Raw genomic sequence first — 21980 nt, forward strand, 5'->3', positions numbered from 1 at the left:
TTTTTTTGTTATGGATATGAAGTTTTGATAATCGTACACTTTCTTAATGCTTAACGTATTCAAAGTTCAAGCTTAATTGATGTAATAAACACCAGAAAACTTTGAAACATATTCGGCAAAAGGACTGGGAACTGGGAAAACAGTCCAAATATACCAGTAAAGAAAATGACACCAGTACAATCTTGGACAGTTTTGAAGCAATACACAATCTTTGATTTCCCTGAAGTCCTATATTAATGTAGTTCTTAAACTACATTTACCATAAACCACTGCTGTATGTGTGGCCTTCGTATGGTCGATTTGGGTTGCATTCTGAAGTGCTTGTCACATTTTATCGGAAGAAATTCAAATCTTTGGAGTCAAATTTTCTGTTCTTTCGCCGGATTAACCAAATTTCCGAGGGTCATTTAATGCAACAGCAGGACACTTAATGGGAGGAGTTGGCGGGCAGCTGCTGTGGGTTGAGGCGGTGCCTTCGCTGCCTGTACACCAGACTGCGGCGGGCGTAGAGAGCTTTGCGTTACAGAAATGGCGGAGGGGGAGTTGGACGTTGACTCGTTGATTTCCAGGCTTCTAGAGGGTGAGTTCCCCAAGCTGTCTGCTCGCTGTGGCTCGATGGTTATTTTTCTTAAACTCTGTGGCTCCCCAGATGTATTTTTGACCCGGGAATATTAGCGAACTCGCTTGACTCGCTGGTTAGCTTAACATTCCGGAGTACAGCACTGGTCTTTCTGTCCGAGCACACAGGCACACCTCTTAGCCAGCTACTATTACACGTCTCACGGCTCCTTTTGGACCAAATTGGTATAAATTGTTTCTTAGTGGTGCTTTCAGCCTGGAAATGTCGAGTCTCCCTTGGTTTAGTCGCTGCTTTGGAGTGCTTGTGCTCCGGTTCAGTATGGAGAGTAACGTCAGACTCTCCATACCAGCAATTCATTTCTGCCAGCGTTCATGTCGCAGTATTAAGGTTATTACTTCTGCATGTTGCAGATCAGACACTAAATAACCATTAATCTCCTGTCGCTCATGACAAGGGATTACAACCCCTACTCGTGTGTATGCATTAATTAGCCCAGTAAGAAGTACTCCACTGTAAGCAACAGCTTCACTTGCCAACAACAAACTTGGACGTTCTTCCAAAGTAGATGGCAATCTTTAACTTTACTAATTGTGGCTTGAAAAGTTGGAGATACCGGACAGATGCCAGATGAGGTGGAGCCGTTGTTTAGTTTTTAACCCATAATTATTCCTATGAAGAAATGAGATTTTCTGCTGATGTTTGGTGTGGCGGCTGGAGATGTCACAGTATTGTGTTCCCTGTGTGAACGTTGCTATAAGACTGTGTACATGAGAACTGATCATCTTCCACTTTTAAATAAACCTACAGAGACCTTGGAACAGCACTAACAGCCCCTACTAACAGAAATGCAGCTATTGAAAATGGGAAAAAAAACCCCAAACAAACAAAAACATATACCCATTTTTAAAAATGGGGTGTTATTTATTTATAAGTATGTATTTTTTCATCACTAACCTGCACTTATTTTTTTTTAATTTTATTAATGTTCTCCTGAGACAAATGGTAGAGAAATGAAAATTCCTACAATCAAAGCAGTTTTAGGGTTTTCAGACATTGAAACAATGCATTTTTCTTTATAATTCTTAAAATGATTTTTTTTGTCCTATGATGAATAAAATTAATGCTCAGCAGTATCCTCTGAACATTTACAGACTAGGAATGGGGGGAAAAAAACAACAAACAAACTTAAAAGGGATTACATGGTATATTTATTTATAATATTTTTGTTTAAACTGATTATGATTATTGTAAATCCTCAAAAGCAGGTTACACATCTTGTATTTCTATTGACCACAGTAAAATCATTCAGATTATGAAGCACAAGTATTTTTAAAATTATAACTAACATCAGATCCAACATTTGATCCCTTTTTTTCCCCACTCTTTTTGCATTTTCAAAATGAAGTCCAACAAATAAAGTGTATATATATTTTTCTTCTACAAGAACCTTTCTGAAAGCATAGTAGTTTTTCAAAAAATAAAGGGGACTTCACCATCGTTTTAAACAACAATAGTTATAGTGATGACATTTTAAATGACCGGCGTGGTTAACTTTTCTAGAGCACCTCTATGGAGATTTCCAAATGGCCACAACGTTCCCAATACAGCAACACAAATCGGGCTTCTTGATTGGTTAATTTATTCCTTTGAATGTAATGCATTTCGTCCTATTATTTCTTGGAATTAAACATCTCCTTAGAAGGCTTCCTCTGTCATTTCAAACATCTCTCTGATCATGAAAATATTTACTAATCAACCATTTTTTAAAAAAATGTTGTTTTTATCACTGACCATGATACTAATTAGTACTTACAAACTGATCCAAAATTATGAGTTTTGGATCAGGTGTTCTTTTGTGAGAAAATTTCAACCAGCAGTACTGATGATGTTATTTGTTCTGGGTATTTTCTTTCCCTGAGAGGGTGTGTGTTGGGCTGGAGTAGATCTGTGACTAAAGATGCACATGAGTCATGTGACGCGTCTCCACCTCTAAATTCCTGTGTTGCTCAGATTTTAAAGGGGCAGTATTATGTGTTTTCCAGGCACGTTGCCATTTTATAGCGGTCAAGTAAATGTTAACTTCAGATACTGCAAAAATGCAATTTATATATATATGTCTCAAATGTGACATAGAAAAAATCTGACTTCATAATTTAGTGCCTTGAAATTGGGCCTCTGTCTTTTTAAGAAACTCCTTCTATTTCTGAAAGGTCACCTTCACAGGAGGTCATCACAACTTGGCTCCTTTATTAACCCTTCAACAACAATTTGACCAGCATTGCACTGAGAAGTAGCTCATACAATGAGTTCAGCAGTTCCACCTAGTGTTTGCTAATTGCTGTTGGCTAGTCTAGAGGAACTAAGTCAGGGAGTTATGGGGGAGGGCTGCTCTGTGAAGCAGAAGGTCTGAGAGTGCAGCTCAGAGGAGGAGCTTTGTCCTCAAAGGCGGAGCTAGGTCCACCCAGGCGTTTTGCACCGCTGAGTGGTTGCCATAGAGAATAAAGAATTTCTCAAACATGCACAAAAGAATCAAGGCAACACTCCAGGTACGTTTTTCTTGAGGAGATAACATGACGTGAAACTCAAAAAAAGACTTATTTTTATTTGATAAATATCTGCACTGGCCATCGTTCTTGCGTCTGTTGCCGATGTTGTTGGTTTGGCTCTGGTAATTATGGATGCATTTTCGAAGAAAAGGCCGCTGTTGTTCCTACATCTTTTGTTATGTGTTGCTTGGCAGCAGAGGTTGACTTCCCCAGATAAATACGGGATGCTGACCCAGGTGAGCCGGTCGGCCTGGAACACGGATGGTGATTGAATTTTGTCGTTAAAATAATGTGTTAAATAAATGCAAACAGTTTGTTAACATATGCAAATCAGCAGGATGTGGATTTGCATGAAATTTTACCCTTTATCAACTGGGTTGATAAAAGGTGATAAGTTGTTTTCTCAGGATGTGAGCAGTGCAGGACGACATTGGCTCCAGGTTAGATTTCATATTTGTCTGCTTTGTGATTCAACGTACGGGAAAAGTGAAGAAAAATAATTCCACATAAGGACTCTGGGTTCATTCACACCACTCCCTTTTAACCTGCTTTACTCCAACTCCAGTTTGTTTGTGGAGTTGTGAATGCGCAATCGAACGCTGATGTGGACCAAAAAAACAAACCTAGGTCAGGGTTTGGTTGAAGTGAACTCTGGTGTGCTTCGCATGCATACGTGAACGGCACGCGGACCGGGAACCGTTCCAAAAGCAGGATCCGAACTGTAGTCTATGACATTCTGGGTAAATTCAACCAAGGAACAAGTCTAGCGCTAGCAGGAGAAATGATTCTCAGCCTTTTACCAACTACAAGAGAAATCCTAACCGCTAAAATCTGACACCACTCCATTTTTGTTTCCATTTTGTCTCATTGGAGGTTTTCGTGTTGTTTCCTTCAGTGGTTCTTGGTGGAGCACCCCCACAGGCGAGGAGGTGAACGAGTTTTTTGAAAAAATTTGATTTGTTTCACTGCATGAGTGGAAAATGTAACAAATGTTGCAGTTTTGATAGAACAGAGTCTGGACTAAAGTATTGGGTGTGAAAATGTTTTTTGACTCGTTATAATCCATGCTCTTGATAATTTTCTGGGTTTGGACCATCAACTGTAGTAAGAGTTGGGAAGAAAAACAGTCTGGCAAGTAATAACAGATGGAGCAAAATGACATGTAGTCAACGAGCAGGGAGGTAGGAGTTACGTTCCAGACACAGCTGAGAAGACACGTGAATCTAGAACCCAGTGTGACCGCAGATATAAGTTTGACTGCTCCCACAGATGGAGCTAGATGATTCAAAAATGCATATGAAATCATAGTTATGTCATCGCAGGTGTGTATTTTTATTCTGTAGTCAGAGGAAAGGTCACTGTTTACTCTCTATTGTTAAGGGAGTGACAGGTTGACAGGTTCAATTTGATTTGAGCAACCTAATGGAATTAAACTTGTTTCTCTGTCGGTTTGAATCATCAGAGGAAGCGTAAGTGCTGCAAGCTGAACCTCCATGGTGCTCTGAAGCTTGAACCAAAGTCCTCCAAACACACAGTTCAATTAGTTCAGTGTTTGGTTCCTGTTAGCTGGCTCTGAGCTGCACATCACTGGGGAAGAATGAAGCAAAACTCAAGGCAAATTTGGTGAAAGTCCAGTACTGATCAGTACTATTTTTAAATTGCACTCCAGCATTAAACAGAGTGTCACAATAAAGTACTCTCTGATTTAACTCTATTCTAAAGTCGTCATCTTTCTGTTCTTGGTCTGACTCGCGGTAGAAACCAGCGTTACTCTTTGGCAAAAACAGTTGGATGGTTATTTCAAAGTTGCTGACTATAATTTTTTAATGAACTTCTAATGTACCCTTTTGTCTTAAATGAAATGTAGTTCTTGTAGGGGGAAAAAAAACGTTGGAAGGTGTAAGTTAAGTAGAGGTGTTATAATGTAAACACAACTGAGATCTATGTTGTCTTGTTGTTTAACAGATTTTTCTTTTGACACATCAAGATGCAAATGTGGAGGATCCTGATCCGTTTCACAAAAATCAACTGATTGTCTTAATTTTTAGGAATAGTGAGTTGAGTTCTGAAGGACAGGCTGAGCAAGAAGCACATCCTGGCCTTTCTATGCTACAGGAAAAAATACATTTAACAACTGAGACTGGACACAGGCACATTGCTAAGGATTGACTTTTATTTACTAACTAGGACTTATCTCCATGTAGGACTCTTTTGCTTTTTTATAAAGTTAAAACAATTTCTGCTCCAGAAAAGGTTATGAATTGAGAAAATGTTACCATGGGGACTTGTTCACGAGAAAACATGACATCCAGCTAGCTCCTGTATCTTCTTATTTGCTAGAAAATGTATTAGCCATTTTGATTGAGGCACATTCCGTACATATCCTCTCATCAAATAAACTCATTTAAGGTTTTTCATACCAATTAAGCAATCATTTGTACACCATGTAGATATATGTTTGTGTCTGTGTATACGTTAAGGAACCTAAAACGTTGTCAGGTAAAACCTTGCCTCTTGTGTTCATCTTGAAGCCATGGAAAATATTATATAGAGCCTAATGCTTGAATTGCCACTTCACCGTAAGCCAGATTTTATTTAGAGATCTGACCTTTCACCAACACAAAGACTTCTCTTAAGCTTTCTACCACTACGATTTCCCTCAGCTTACCTGGCCGGGCTACATCAAAACCTTCTCAGGTGAAACACTGTAGCTTTCTTTTTGTTTTTTCTTTCAGGGATTTACCTGCAGATCAGAATGACTGCCTGCATGCTTCTTCTCTGCTTGAATAACAGGGTCTTTCCACCAGTGAAAGGGCTTTCCTTCATAGCTGTAGCGGTTTGATTCCCCCTCTTTCAGCATGCACTGGTACAGATTGGGAGGCTACTTCTACTGATTCAACTTCTAGAAGAGTTTATGTCCTTCTAAATGTCAACAGCTGTCTCTGGTTGAAATGAACACACTCCTTCAGTGACGGTAATTCACGAGGGCAGGGTGCTGTACTCAGACATACAGTCATATGACTGCTCTTGGTTTAAATTCATCTCTAAAAATAAGGGGGAAAAACTGACAAAATGTTGCATGTTAGGTATTCGGGGATTTATTTAGCCCCATTTTCAGTAAATTGAGTGATCTTGCTCAGAGTCTCTCTGAATGTTTATTGTTCAAAATAGTTGTAATTTGAACAATAAACAGTAGTGAGCTAAAAGTATTCTAAGTCACAAAAGTTTTGTCTTTTGGGACTTATCCATTGTATTTTTAAAACTGAAAATGTATGCAACATTGTTTTAAAAAAAAAAGAAAAAGAAAAATTGGGCACACAGGATAGGTTCTAGAAAAGTTTTTGTCCACACAAATCTGCTCCGGAGTGTTGTTTGAACATGCCAAACCCATCGGGAGCAGTGTAGCATAAAGCTAAAACCTACGTCAGCCAATCAGATTGCTTCAATTTCTGTTAGGAATTTAACATGGTGCCAGGAGGTTCATTTGTATGGACAGATATATAGATGGAACTACTTTTAAGTAATATATTAGAATATAAAGTTATTAAAACAGAAGACCATGTCGATCAAAACTCCCTCCAAAGAGGAAGTTTTCTAAATTTTCCTCTTTGGTGTGACTTTTTTTTTTTTTTTTTTATGAAACAGTTCAGTCCAAAATGCATACAAATGTTTTTTTTTCTCCAAATATCTGTGGATGAAGTTGTTTCTAAAGTCTTATATATTCAATAAGAACTGCTGCCTCTCTGTTGATTTTCCTGCTGCAAACAGAAAAGAAGCCATCCAAACAGTTTCTAAACAACCTGGGAGATCTGCAGATAATAAGCTTGCTGTTGGATGACGTAAGTCAACTTTAATAACACTAATGTTCAAGCAATGTGGAAATGCAGCTTATCTGTCTCTAGGCTGATTTAGAAGAAATTCACGAGGCAAAACCTTTTGAATCGTTGCTTCCATTAAACTCTGCTGTGACTAATACAGCAGATTAGAATATCTGACGACCACAAAGGTTCACATCAAAAATATCAACCACTTCAACAACTATTATTTATTTGTTTTTATTAAAGCTCTGTCTGTTTTTGGAAAGTGTTGCAAACAAGAAGTTGCATTGGGCAAGTGAATGAAAGAATTTAGTGCTTGCAAGTTTTGTTTCTTTATGATTCATATTTTGGAAATGAGCTCACCTCCAAAGCATTTTTACGCGGAAGACTTCCTTTTTCAAAGCGTGAAATGTGTGAGATCCTTTGGCTCATTTATGTTTTTGGCAATTAAGAAATTATTTTAAATATTTGTCCAAATTACTTAATGTTCTGCTGATTGCAGCTCTTTTTATATTGTTAAAGTTGCATAGCAACTAATCTTTGGTTATTGATTTGCTGAAACATCCAAACTTTAAATTGACTTTTTTTGAGCTTGATATCATGTGATATTATTTCCTACACAAAAACATAGCAGACTGCTTGACTCTATCATGCATGTTTGAGAAATCCTTTGATCTCCATGGAAACCATTCAGCTCTAGCTTTGCCTTTGAGGCGAAGCTCCGCCTCTGAGCTGCAGTTTCCAAGCTTCTGCCTCACAGAGTGGCCCTCCCACACTCAGCTCCTTCAGACTAGCCAGCAGCAATTGGCAAACACCGGGTGGAACTGTGCATGAGCTGGAATTATGTTGTGATTTCCTGAAGGTAAAGTTTCAGAAAGAGCAGGAGTTTTAAAGAGATGGAATCCCAATATCAAGGTGTAAAAACATTTGACTTTATAATTTAAATCCTATTTGATATACCCAGCACTTTTATAACAACTGAAGCTAACATAGTTACTTGATTGTACTATGAAATGGAATTGTATGCCTGGGAAATGCAGAATAGTGCCTCTTTAAAAATGGGATTTGGGAAACTGATGAGTGATTTCACAGTGCCTCTATTTGTTATATGATCAATAACTGTCGGTGGGTTTTTTGTTTTATTTTTCTCCTCTTTCCATTCTTAAGTATTTTGATCCAGTGTATCCAGTTGGGGTTCAGTCGGTCCAGAGTTGCTGGTAACTGCAGCGGTTTGATCCTCCTTTCAAGTAGACCACAGCTGGTTTCTTTCTTTGTTTTTGTTTTTTTCTATTTAAGACCAGTTATATATACTGATGATGGCTTTATTTTTAATGAAGTGGGTTTCACTGGGTGAAATGTTGACTGAAAACAGGTATTTGAAAGTTTGCAATTTAGACTTGATAATTTTGCAGTAACCTGGTGTGTATGAAGACTCACCCAGAGATATTCTGCTACGCAAGTCCTTGATTGCCAAAATATTTACTAGCTGCAGTTTTCCCCAGTCTTCCATCCATCCATCCATTTTCCGGTCACCCTTCTCCCTAACGGGGTCGGGAGGTGCTGGTGCCTCTCCAGCTGCGTTCCAGGCGAGAGGCGGGGTCACCCTGGACAGGTCGCCAGTCTGTCACAGTTCCCCAGGCTTCTCTCTTCATTTATAATGACCTGGTAAAATCATTCAGATCATTTAATATGATGCTTGGATTATTAATCGTGGTATCTTAAGGCCTGTTACCCACAACAAACATGCTCTTCATTGGCCGTTCCAACAAGGTGTGACAGCAGGCGTTGTCTAGGCGACAGGCCAAACCTGATAGACTGACATGGTTTCCAATTGGCTGAGGCCACTCTGACTTCAGAGTCCTCTGGTTTCATCACCCTGAAACCAAACAGGCCTGGGACCAGTTCCAGCACCTCCACCAAAACACTGCGACCACTGTAAGGGTCTAATGTCAGAGGGCTGGCTTATCCTTATTGCTGTGAGGAAAAATGCCAGTGCATGACACAGTGGGGAATCAAACAGCCATCTGCTGTTTTTTCCAGTTGATGTTTTCCAGAGAATATCACTCCTGTCAGTTCCAGCACACTGAAGCTGCAGGGTGTCTGTGCAAGGTCACCAGTATCCTTCAGTCTACCAAAACAGCCTTGTGTTTTTTTTCCCTGCCTTTGTGTTCTCCTCCACTCCATTCCTCCTCCTCCTCCTCCTCCTCCTCCTCCTCCTCACTGTTCATTAGCTTTTACTAGTGCTGGGATCCAGCAAAGCAGTTCTTGCGCACGCTAACATTTCCAGCATAGCCACGCTGAAGCCCACATTGCTCCAGGCTTTGGCAACAACAGCCCTTCTGTGTGCTTTACCAGAACAGGTGGCTTTATGTGGCACGATTACCAACATGGTCATATGGCATCAGTAAAAGGGTGGAAGGGAAGTTTTCATTTCAGTTGTTGGCAAATAGTTTCAAAATTTGCTGTTTATGAAGATTTAATATTCAGGGTTTTTACCCCCCCCCCCCCCCACCAATGTACTACTTGGGCTTCCGTAGTTTGCTGTGTCCCTTGTTTCCGTAGACAGAAGGAACTGACCCGTCAATCCATCAACGGGTCAGTTCTCTACAGTAGTTCTACAACAGTAGAACTTTTTTTTACTTACCCACTTGCAGGTTTGGCATCATTGAACTTTTGGACTGCAAAATCTTTAAGAAATAAAAATGTTGGATTTGTGAAACTGATTTGCCAGAACTCCATGACCTTGTTTAGTGATTCCACAGCAAATACTATAGCATAATTGTTTAAAAACAAATGCAGTAGGTAGTTACTGACTGGATTGAGAAATATGATCCACACAGAAGCTAAAGATCTGTACACGCCATACCAAAAAAGTAAAATTCAGATTTCCTGCAAAATTAAACTTTTTCAAAGTACATGAAGGGTAAAAAAAATTATGCCAGACTTTTCTGTCAAGCAAAGTTTGAGTCTCACTCAAAGCTCTTCATTGTTGTCTGTCACTTGAAGCTACTGCAAACTATCTGCTAATTTACCCTTTCTAGCTAGCTACCTTTTGTTTTTTGGTTGAAGATGAAAAATATTTGTAAATGTATTCTACCCAGAGTTCCTCAAGTTGCATATGTGTAGCTTCACCTGCTTCAAATTCTGTCTTAAGCACCTGTTGCTAACTAATTAAAAAAGAGAAAAAAACAACAGATAATCACTACTCTGTATTGATCAGTTGATGCATAGCTGGAGATGCATCCTTTTCTGCAATATGATAAAAGATTCACTGACAGAATTCTGTGCTGTTACCTTTTAGGCAGCAAACGGTTTATTTTATTTATAAAGAAAAAATTAAATTGTTGCATTTTGTTATGCAATTCTAGTATTGAATAAAATCTAAAATCATAGCTTAAAATAAATTTAAACTATCAATCATTAGAATAGTCTAAACTAGTCTTGAGCTGCAGCCTTGTATCGATTACAAAGCCATAACATCCCATCATTTCTAGAATGTAAACATGTCACCTAGAAGCATCTACATGTCTGCATATTCTTCGATCCATATATGGTTATTTATTTCTCAGTTGGAGTTGTACTATGATAGTTTTTGCTTAAAAACTAAAACAAAATAATAAAAAGTCAGATGTTTTGCATTGAACACTTTTAATCTTTCCCAAATGTATCTCTGCAGTCGGTGTCTCCCTGGCTGTGTTTTTCTCTCTCTCTGAGTGTGAGAGCTGCTCAGCTCCAGGCTGCTGCCGTGGCATTCTGTTGTGGAAACAACAATGGTGGAGCCTGTGCGGCGGGGCGCGCTCGCCCCCTGGCACCAAACATGGCAGCCAGCGCTTTGGCCAGTAAAAGCCCTCCCTCACATCCACTCCTTTCTCTGCACTTTCATTTTGCTGCTGTGATTCAACCCACCTCCCCACCACCACCCCTCTCATTTTTCCACTCTTCTCCCACTCCTGTCTATCCCCCTCTTCTCTCGTTGTCTCCTCTCAATTTCAGTCTTTCTTTGGCGCCACAAAGCCAAGCATTCACAGCTGGCACTTAAAGGCGAACAGAAACATCCCAATGAAAATGCAAAAAGCCTGCGCAGAAATGCCACTGCAGTCAGGACTCTGAGTTTCTCGTTCAGTGAATTGGTGGGTGGGGGGGCCACTGTTTTCCATCTGCCCCTGTGTGGGAGAGGGTTAGATGGAGGAGGGGGATTTAGAGTGGAGGGAGCTGGCTGGCTTGAGTCCCCGCTAGAAAGAACAGAGGCGGGCAGCTAAAAAAAGGTCTGACGGGGCGTTTTCATGCAGCAGGGTCAGAATGGTGCGCAGTCATGCCTGCTCAAAATTCACAGGGGCACTTCTGATCCACCAACAGGAAATGCACTTGATCAGGAAGAAGGAAGAGCCCCAGACTTCCTGTTTCTGATCAAATTTGCTTTTTATGTCGGTTAAAAAAGAAAAAAGAACAACAACTAAAAAAACAAAACACTGAGGTATATTTTCATTTTTAACATCAAAACAGATAAAACACTGTCACAATAAATTGCTTCAGTAATTATCACAAACGATATTGTTTTGAGACCATTTTCAAGTAATTTGAAATGCCATGCCAAATGTCAATAAAGTTTAATTTAGTAAAGACCACTTAACACTGGCTGGAGGATGCTTTTAAATATCCAGAATAAAACGCAATAAATAAAACTGAAATGAAAACTACAGATGGAAGTGACAAATATTAAAGCTTTTTCCTTATTCAACTTTTCCTTAGGAAAAATCTGAATCATCTCAGTGGATATTCTCGAGCTTAATTTAACATACGACTAATTGCCTGCTGTGACAGGTTTAATATCTCCATATATTAAACTTGTGTGTTTGTGCCCAAGTTAAAGGGAAGCGGCTCCACGTTTTGCAGTTGGTGCAATAAAACTATTAAGAGGAAGCTGGAGAACTTTTCACTACGTGTTTAACAAGCATAACCAGGAAGGCAGGCTGTGTTTTATATATGTATATAAAATAAAAAATAAAAAATTCCCTTCTCACCCACCGCGGGTGGTTCTTATCCTCTGAGCTCGGGTCCTCTACCAGAGACCTGGGAGCTTGAGGGTTCTGCACAGTATCTTGGCTGTGCTGCACATTTCTGGACTGAGATGTCTGATATATATATATATATATCTTGAAACACAATTTCAGATGGTACTTTGGGTGGAACTCAAACATAACGAAACAATTTAATGCTCAGTTTCATATATTTATTGCAACAATGACCAAATATACAATGAAATATAAAACTACTGCGGTTTTTATGAAGAAAAGTTCTTCACAAGTTCAAAGTTCTTAACATGGTAAACATTCTTCAACCAATTACGAAACATGCAACAAATCAGAATTTCTGTTTTTTGTTACTGTGCACAAAGAAAGCACAGCGAAATTTAAAATGTTACATTCACATCAAATATACAATTATTCCATTACTATAAATAATAATAAAAAGCTCCTAATAGTTTTTTTGGGCTGTTGATTTAAACATACTCAGCATTCCTGCCTCATCTTTGCAGTTCTCTAGGAGTTTGTTCTGGATTTGTTCTGAATGCTGATTCTCTATGTTTGGTTCTGTGCAACAAAGAAACTGAACAGAAAGACACTGGATTAAAAACTCAAATTAAAAAATCTACTTGTTTAAAGAACAGCTTATATGCTGATGACACTCAGGTTGTTCATACACCAACGCAGAATAAACCTCTCAGTTTTCATAGAACTGCCAGAACATTTCTCTTTCTATGTTAAACAGGAAGTTATTTACTCCAGTACCTTTCAAGACATTAAAGACAGACCACCAACCAAACACTGTAGTTGATCTTTGGCTAACTTTATTCTTTTGCTACAGTGTGGCCAGCCCTCTGCTTGCTGCTCTGCTCTGACTCTCTCCATCCCATCCAGCGCTCCTTCTTTGTCCTGACTGACTGACTTCCTCCTGCCTCCTCACCCATGCCCATATATGGTCACATGTTCATTTCCCAGTCTCTGTGATTGACTTATTTATCAGTCGGCTCTTTATAAACAAACAGGAACGCGATGCAGCCAGCCTGCTGGCTTGACTTGCGCTAGCTGACCTGACTGAAGGCCTTCTCAGTCTATTAACAGAAGTGATCAGACTGGTCCTGTGCTTTCTCTCTGTGGGTTGCATTGTTCTGGCTGTTTTGTTGTGGTTTGAGCTGGGCTTCACCCTCCAATCCCTCCACATATTTGGCAAATTAACCTGCTTGTTGCTAGGCAGCCGGACTTGAATTCGGGGAACACCGGGTTTGTTTGTGCCTAGAAGGATCAGGAACAGGTAAAGCAGTCTAATCAAAGATACAGTGTGATTTAGTATTACTCCTCTTGCTCCTCCTTTTATTTCTATTTTTTTTAGTAAAAATGAAGTGATATTATGTTTTGGAGGGAATTGCTGTTTATGTTGCGTTTTGCTAAGTCTCTGCTGCAGTAAATCCTCGTCCAGGTCGAGCTGCTCACGTCTCAGAGCTCTGAAGCTGTCGGGAATGCAGATTTCACTGAGGAAGGTGTGTGTGTGTGTGTGTGTGTGTGTGTGTGTGTGTGTGTGTGTGTGTGTGTGTGTGTGTGTGTGTGTGTGTGTGTGTGTGTGTGTGTGTGTGTGTGTGTGTGTGTGTGTGTGTGTGTGTGTGTGTGTGTGTGTGTGTGTGTGTGTGTGTGTGTGTGGTTGAGGCTCTGACATCACAGGAGCTCACTGAAGGTGCAGCAGGGTGATGACCCAGGAATGCAGCCACTTAAAGAGACAGATGTGATATTTTTGCAGACAAAGATGCACAAGGATCCTACATTTATTTATTTAAATTTTTTTTTCTCAAGGAATTGCCGTGTAACAGGGATCTTTAGATTAATGTCTAGGTTTTGGAAAATCTGTTATATTGAATTTTGCAGTGAGAACGATTCCTGTTATTCCTCTCTGGTTGGTTGGTTGGTTGGTTGGTGCTTTTCTGTGTTTGAGTGTTGTGGTGCTACAATATTGATATCGGAAATCTGTCTGAAAAATGAGTATCTGACCTACTTCTAAAAGTTATCATGCAAGCACTCCAACAGATGTAGAGATGAATGATATATTGTCATTGACATCGGTATCAGCCGATATTAATCATGTTTTTAACGTATCGGACCGTATTTTTAACGGTCCGATAAATCAAAAGGCATAATAAGGGAGTCAGTGACTATTTTTAACTAATATTATTTGAGTATAATATCACTTGTTGAAGGCCTTTCTAACATTCAACACTACAAAATGAGGAATAATAATATGACTTATTGGTGTGATGTCACATCAGTCAATTTGACTTTAGTTTTTCTGCTGTCTGTTTGGTTTTGTGTATCTGAAAAGTCACTAAGAGGAAAAAAGTTGCCAACTTGCTAACAATAGTTGCCCAACTGTTAACAGCACATGATAAATTGTTCCAGAAATGATGGCGATAAACGCCAAATATTGTTTTGAGACCAGATCCAGACAATATATATTACAATATTACATGACTGTGATGCATGATCGCCCTCTCTGTCAGAGACTAGAAAACTTTTGTTTTGTACAGAACTCTACACTACAAGAGGAAGACATTATAAATATTTAAAATAAAATGGATTATGAAGTTGATGGCTTATTGCGACAAGATTGGCTGACTTTCAGAGTTTTGCGGAGGTAGAAAAAAAAAAAAAAAAGGTTGGTTTGTCCAGTAAGTATCGGCTGAAGGTTGAGGAAATGGGTCTGATTATCGGTGCAGCCTGTTCTGCTCTGATGCAGCAGGCTTAGTATGCAGGCTGCGACCCGCTGGAGGTTCTACATCGTCTGCAGATCCTTCACTCCCAGACAACAACCTCGCAACGTTTCCATGGCGATCAGATGTACTCGCCGTCCCTGCTCCTCACCTCTCCGTAAGCCGCAGTGCCGTGGCAACGGACGCAGGGTTGCCTGGACACAAAGTCAAGGTCACTGTGTGTGTGTGTGTGTGTGTGTGTGTGTGTGTGTGTGTGTGTGTGTGTGTGTGTGTGTGTGTGTGTGTGTGTGTGTGTGTGTGTGTGTGTGTGTGTGTGTATGTTTTGATGCGAGCTCAGATTCCCCCACCGCCTGAAAGCCGATCCTTTCAGGCCTCCTACTTTTCCATCTCGGTCTGTCCCAGATATCAGCTGAGACGGCACCGATGTGTGGACACGTCACCCACAGCTGGCAGGGGACGGCGGTGAAGTCACACAGCAGCCAACACACACACACACATTCCCCCTGGTTGTGTATTGTTGTGTGAACGCTCCTGTTTCTCTGAACATCAGATTCTCCGGTGAAGCGTTCTCCTGGCTAACCTGAGCCATCCCTCCTTTTGGACCCTCCAGATATAGTCCTGGTGTCTCCTTACAGTCAAGACGTGGACACAGGTTGTGTTAGCATGAGGCCCAGGGTCAGGTGGGCGTGATCACCGTCTCCAGGCAGAAAAGGAACGACTTTCCTCCTCGTTAAAGCAGACCGGGCCAGCAGCGTCCCTCCTGGCCCGGTCTGCTGTGCTGTGGTCTCAGTCAGCTCAGATCCACTAACTGTGGCTCAACAGCAGCGAGGAAAAGTAGATCAGTCTGTCGGAGGCACTGGACTGAATGGAAGAATCCTGACGTCGTTTAACAGGGTCGTCTAAAACTGATTTCATAGATTAAACAAATATCACAAAGTAGATCCGACATACATAATAAATTGAAACGTGCTCAATGATTCCCCAAGTTCATGGTTTGTTTTTCTCTTTCCTTTCTATCAAAAACTGGATGAAAAGTTTTTAGCCTAGTGCTTTGGTCTCAACCAGCTCCTTCCTTTAATTGTTTTTTTAATGACAATTTTGTTTACAGAGGCTTCATAATTCACTTTGTGTTTCTATTTGTATTGTTATTTTGTATATTTAATGTCTCCCAGTTCCAGTGTTGAATGTTCTTTACAGTTTAAAGTTTATTGATCTTTGAGAAAGTGTATTATTATTAGTATTCTATGGAAATGACCTCAAAACATTATTATATCGTTTAATAACTTCTGGGACGATTTATCATCCAGGAACAATGTGTTACCGTGACAACCAGCCTACAAACATAAAATAAACATGGCTGATCCCAACTAGTTGAACTTTATGGTGTTCTAACTTTGTCTGTTTTCACACTTTACTATCTGATAATAAAGTGTTAGAAACCAAACAATATAGTTAATTTAGGCTGTTCAAGAAAACAACTTTAACTGGATGATAAATGGTCCCAGAAATGATTGCAACACCATTTTCTGCTGATATAATGATTATAATGGCCCACTCAGACAGGAAAGAATTTTACACTTTAGCAGGAAGGATTTCAAAAATCCCAAATAAACAAAACAACAATAAAGTCTCAGTAACTGAAACTGCGTTAAAAAAAAAAGCCTAGAGATGGAGAGAACAGGCAAAAGTATCAGGCAGTGCAAATTACTTTGTATTGGGTGTCAAATGTTTTCCTTACAGTCTAAAATCAGATTAGCTCTACAAAAGGTTGGATATAATAATTAATTGACTTTATAAACTATATTTGACTGTAGGACAGAACAAAATAATTTCAGGATAGGCTATATGTGGACATGAATGTATTATAACATTGATTTGTTTCCACACAAAAGTGGGACTGAAATTGGACATGACTACTGTGCTCCCTCCCCCGCCCCCCACCCCCGCATCCCCCTCTTAAATGCAAACGATAAAAACCAAAGCATTGTCCAACAGGAAGTATGTCCAAATGTCCCTCCCCAGCAGCAGCAGCACAGTCTATTTCTGAATTCCTGCTGCCTAAACGTCGTGCCCCATATTTAGCTTCAAGTTCACTGACAGTCAAGCCGGCAGAGATCATGTGACAACACGGATCGTCAACACTTTGAGAGATGCGTCTGTTTTAACCTGTTCCCCACTTCTTCTTGTCCTCCCACTAGTACGAGGATGCCGCCCAGGCAAGATTGTCCAGATGACAGAGGCGGAGGTGCGCGGCCTCTGCATCAAATCCCGGGAAATTTTCCTTAGCCAGCCAATCCTACTGGAGCTGGAGGCTCCGCTCAAAATCTGCGGTAAGCTCCGCCCCCTCCCTGACTAAACGGCACCTTTTCCTGGAAGGATCCTGCAGCATGCTTCCCGTTTCCTCCAGGTGACATCCATGGACAGTACACAGACCTGCTGAGGCTCTTTGAGTACGGCGGCTTCCCTCCAGAGGCTAACTACCTGTTCCTGGGCGACTACGTGGACAGAGGGAAGCAGTCGCTGGAGACCATCTGCCTGCTGCTGGCGTACAAGATCAAATACCCCGAGAACTTCTTCCTGCTCCGGGGCAACCACGAGTGTGCCTCCATCAACCGCATCTACGGCTTCTATGACGAGTGTAAGCTCCGCCTACTCATCTACTTCCTGTTTTAATCTATAGTTTGGAACAGAGAAGCATGCCAAGTTTATTTCAGTTCTGTTCAATAGAAGGAATATTGAAAATATTTTTCTCTAAACATGTTGGAATTTCAGTCACAAACAATTTTCACTAAGGTATCCAAATTTCAGCTATTTGTGCAGAAAGCAAAAGCAACCACTTTTTTTACATAAAGATATTTGTATTTTTCCTGCTAATCAGTAAGCTGAAAAATGCTACATTTTAATTATGCTAACCAAGTTTTTGTTGGAAAGTAAATAATTGTAAATCTGAAGCATAAGAAGGCTCCTCATGCCTTAAAATAAAGGCTAACAAATAGCCTGATTTATCTGTTAGCTGTTAAGCTATTTGTTAACTAGCAAACAAACTATTTAAGAAATTAAGCTGTGGAATAGTTTGGCTTAATAGCTGAAATATTTGTTAAGAAATGGCTGACAATTGTTTTATTAGACAGTTGTCTAAGCTTCTCTTTTATGACTCCTTTTAATTTGTCAAGCAGTGAATTGATTTACTGCTTATGGTGACAAGTTTGTGTTCATGAGTCGACTGTGGGCTCTTTCTAACACTCTGGTTGATCCTCTAGGTAAACGCAGGTTCAATATCAAACTGTGGAAGACTTTTACTGACTGTTTCAACTGCTTGCCCATCGCTGCCATAGTGGATGAGAAGATCTTCTGTTGCCATGGAGGTATTGAGACCTGGGAGTGAGACCAGGTTCAGGTTTATGATAAAAACAAAGTCCTGTAACTCTTGTCTCTCTCTCTCTTTCTCTCTCTACATATATTTCTGTTTCTCTCTCTCTCTCCATCAGGACTTTCTCCTGACCTCCAGTCTATGGAGCAGATCAGACGAATCATGAGACCCACAGACGTGCCTGACACAGGTAGCTTAACACACACACACACACACACACACACACACACACACACACACACACACACACACACACACACACACACACACACACACACACACACACACACACACAGACAGAGAGAGCAGACCAGCTGGGCATCAAGCCAGGCAAAAGGAGAACTTAGAAACAAATAAAGGGTAGAAATGATGATGCTGCTTCACACATCTAATGAAACGATCTCACTCCAGCCCGAGGCTAGTTTTTTTTTATTTTTTATAAAGTAACGGAAAATGGTCCTGTCTTTTTATTTTTCTACAAGAAAAATCCAGAAGAATGATGTGTTCATCAGTTTATGACCATCTCCTACAGTATTATTATCCATAGCACCTCTATAAGGTTGCAGAGTGGCCTAGTCCAAGTTTGAATCCAATTGAGAATTATGGTTAATCACTCAACAAAGAGAAATTGCAAGTTTTGCCAAAGCTGTGGAGTCGATGAATTTTTCTGACAACCTGATGTAGCCTGAAGGAAATTATAAAAAAAAAAAAGAAGCAACAAATCATCTATGGCAATTCAAGAATAAATGAGAAATGAAACCTGGATCAGAGTGGAAAGAACAGAAAGTTCACTTTGACAGAAGCCAGGTGACCATGTTGCCCCACTGGCCCTCTGACCACCAGCAGGCAAGGCGGGTCAAATGTTTTGCCCAAGAACTCGACAGCAGAGGTGGATGGAGTTGGAACTGAAGTGGCAATCCACTGATTGCAGGGTGAACTCCTAGCATCATTATGACAAAAAAAACACTGAAAATGTCATTTAGCCCTGTGGGGAATAAGTAAATCCTGGCAGCCTGCCAGGCTGATGATACACTGGAGAAACTCTGGAAGCCATTTTGAAGGTTTTGTGACTCCAGTAAACCAGTCACGACTAAAAAAAAGTTTGAAGAATGACCCTTCCCAGAAATGACTGGCCAGTTGTCAGGATTATCCAGCATGAACTTTTTCTCTCAGGTTAGGTCTCTGCCTTGCACATTAGCATTAGCCTTTTACCTTAAATGAGGTATTAGCTATTTCCCTTACTTACCATGTTTAGTATACTGAATGCAGTAAGTCATGCTTGTGACTCTCTACTCGCTATTGATGACATTGCATCTTTCTTTAGCATGGATGCTAATGTTTAGCATCAGAATGCTGGGTCCAAAGCGACAGGCACACTTTGGCAAGCCCCGGTTAAATTTCTTCAGGAATTATCACTTGGTTTACATAACGCCTGGTTGGTTTGAATAGCTAGTTTCCCTTCAATAAAACCTTTATTTGGATTCAACAGAAGCTGACTTGGTGTTTCTTGTCTGTACAACACATTTAAGTGTGAAGGTAAAATTGTATTAACTTCTTCAGGGGGTAAAAGGTTTTTCTCAGCCTCTCCTACGCTGACCTTTTTAGCCTTTTTAGCCCATTTTCCCTTTTCATCCGGATGAACCAACGTGAACTCAGGTTCTAGTGAACTCTTCCTGTTTCTCTGCTGAATGATTTGTGGTCTAATGTAAGAACAGGAGCTTCTCCAGCCTTATTCCCCGTTTTCGACTTGTAGCTGGACCAGAGGAAGAGGAGCCTCTCTGTGTTCACCCCCTCATTAAACCTCTTCCTGTCCTTATAAGGCAGCTGGAGTTAAGACCCTGGCAGCCTCCGTCTCACATCCTCTTATGGAGTTTCACCATGGCTCCGTGTCTGCATGTGAACGCTTCACAGAAGAAAAAAAAAGGCCTACCAGTGTTTCCCTGCAACCAGGTGACAAGCTAGCGACGGATTCTGACGTTTTGTTTCTCTTCTTTCCCCCTCCAGGTCTTCTGTGTGACCTGCTGTGGTCGGACCCCGATAAGGACGTGCAGGGCTGGGGGGAGAACGACCGCGGCGTCTCCTTCACGTTTGGCGCCGACGTGGTCAGCAAGTTCCTCAACCGTCACGATTTGGACCTCATCTGTAGAGCTCACCAGGTACCACAGCTCCTTCCTACCAGAGATTTTTCTCCCCTGCTGTAAAGGCCTTGGCTGAATCTTGTGTCCGACGCCCCCAGGTGGTAGAAGATGGGTATGAGTTCTTCGCCAAGCGGCAGCTGGTGACTCTGTTCTCAGCTCCCAACTACTGCGGGGAGTTTGACAACGCCGGTGGCATGATGAGCGTCGACGAAACTCTGATGTGCTCCTTCCAGGTCTGTCGCCATAGTAACTGAGCCGGGATCCTTTAGAAGCTAGATTTTCATGTGAAGTGATTCTGACAGGAAGTTGTTGCTTAGCCCAGAGGTTCCCAAGCCTTTCCACATACACTGGGCCCCCAAACAGCATCTCACTTTTTTCACTATTCTAATTATATTTTAGCATAAATTCAGCCTCATATGTTCTGGTTTTAGTTGATGAAGAATATTTAGGGTCTTTGCAGCAGATTCCTCCTCAGCTTTACTGTTCCTTCTGTTGTCATTCATAAAAATGGTAAGTTATTTCAACTTGTAGTTTGAAATAATGATTGAAAAAGAAATCAGATCTTTGGATAAAAATTTCAGCTACATTTCTTCTATTAAATTTATTTTGCTTTTACTTTTTCACCACCTTTCCTCCAGCTTTCTGAGCGCCATCTGGTGGCCCGCTGGGTTTACTGCAGCCCCAACTGCATACTTTGATAAAAGTATGGAAGTGTATTGGATCATTTTCCAAATCCATATAAGAATGGGAAAATGAAAATTCAGAATATTTAGAGAAAAGAAAAAACTTCATTTTCTATTAATTTAACAATTATACACAACTTGGTGTTGATTCATGTAGTAAAATCATAAGTGTTGTGTCAGCCTCAGTGCTATTAATGCAAAGGTCTGCTTTGTTCAATATTAGGTCATAAAATTCAGATATGTTGCCATGGAGATGTTTGACACTAACAAATATTTACTTAAAACTCAAGAGTTCAGCTCATGTTGCCAGGTAGAGCTGCTGGTCCAGTAATAACCGATTCTTCTTCTTCCTCCTCCCAGATCCTGAAGCCGTCTGAGAAGAAGGCCAAGTATCAGTATGGAGGGATGAACTCCGGCCGGCCCGTCACGCCGCCCCGCACAGCCCAACCCCCAAAGAAACGATGAAGGTGGACAGACAGAGAGAAAGATGACGAGATGACACGATTGTCTCCTTCTGGCTTTTCACATTAAAGAAGTACAAGCAACACTTGGCAGAGAAGGAACCAGAACCCCCTATTTTAAATAAAACACCCCTCAGCTCCCCAAAACAACCTTTTTTTTTCCCATTTAATCTCTTGAACTGCTGTTATACTCTTCTTCTTGGTCTAAGGTCCTCTTCCTCATCCTCCTTCTGCATCTATGTAACATTTTTAAAAACTGTTTCAATAAGACGCAACCAGTCATTCTGTAGCATATCTTTATATATATATTTTTGTCCTTTTTGTTTTTCTCTTAACAGAATGACAGCAGTTTTTAGTTTACCACATGTCCTTCTTCCCCTGCCTGTACAGACACCACAGGTATTAATGACGGCTGCTGGGTTTTCAATAAATAATACAGGGAATAAATCCCATTCTGAGTGTCTTCCTTTCATCTCCGCAGCTCATTTAGAGAAAGAATAAAATCCTCTGTCTTCAAGCTGTTCCACTCACATGTCAGGAGGTTTCGGTTTTAAATTACAAATAAGTTTATCTGAAACCAGTGATCAGTGAGTGCTACATTTTAAGCACTACGAACCACCCAAAACAA

The 21980-nt window shown here is 40.6% G+C and overlaps 1 protein-coding gene across 1 annotated transcript; it reads left to right on the forward strand.

The window, feature by feature from the left end:
* Positions 1 to 447: 447 nt before the first annotated feature.
* Positions 448 to 21799, forward strand: LOC129378346 (serine/threonine-protein phosphatase PP1-beta catalytic subunit). Its single transcript, XM_055058660.1, has 8 exons — positions 448 to 580; positions 16899 to 17030; positions 17108 to 17338; positions 17961 to 18065; positions 18189 to 18260; positions 20075 to 20226; positions 20307 to 20441; positions 21252 to 21799. The coding sequence occupies exons 1-8, from the start codon at positions 529 to 531 to the stop codon at positions 21354 to 21356; spliced, it is 984 nt and encodes a 327-aa protein (XP_054914635.1). The 5' UTR covers positions 448 to 528; the 3' UTR covers positions 21357 to 21799.
* The last annotated feature ends 181 nt before the right edge of the window (positions 21800 to 21980 follow it).

Source organism: Poeciliopsis prolifica, unplaced genomic scaffold (genome assembly GCF_027474105.1).
Source record: "Poeciliopsis prolifica strain line A6 unplaced genomic scaffold, Auburn_PproV2 SCAFFOLD051, whole genome shotgun sequence".
In the NCBI taxonomy this organism is placed as follows: domain Eukaryota; kingdom Metazoa; phylum Chordata; class Actinopteri; order Cyprinodontiformes; family Poeciliidae; genus Poeciliopsis; species Poeciliopsis prolifica.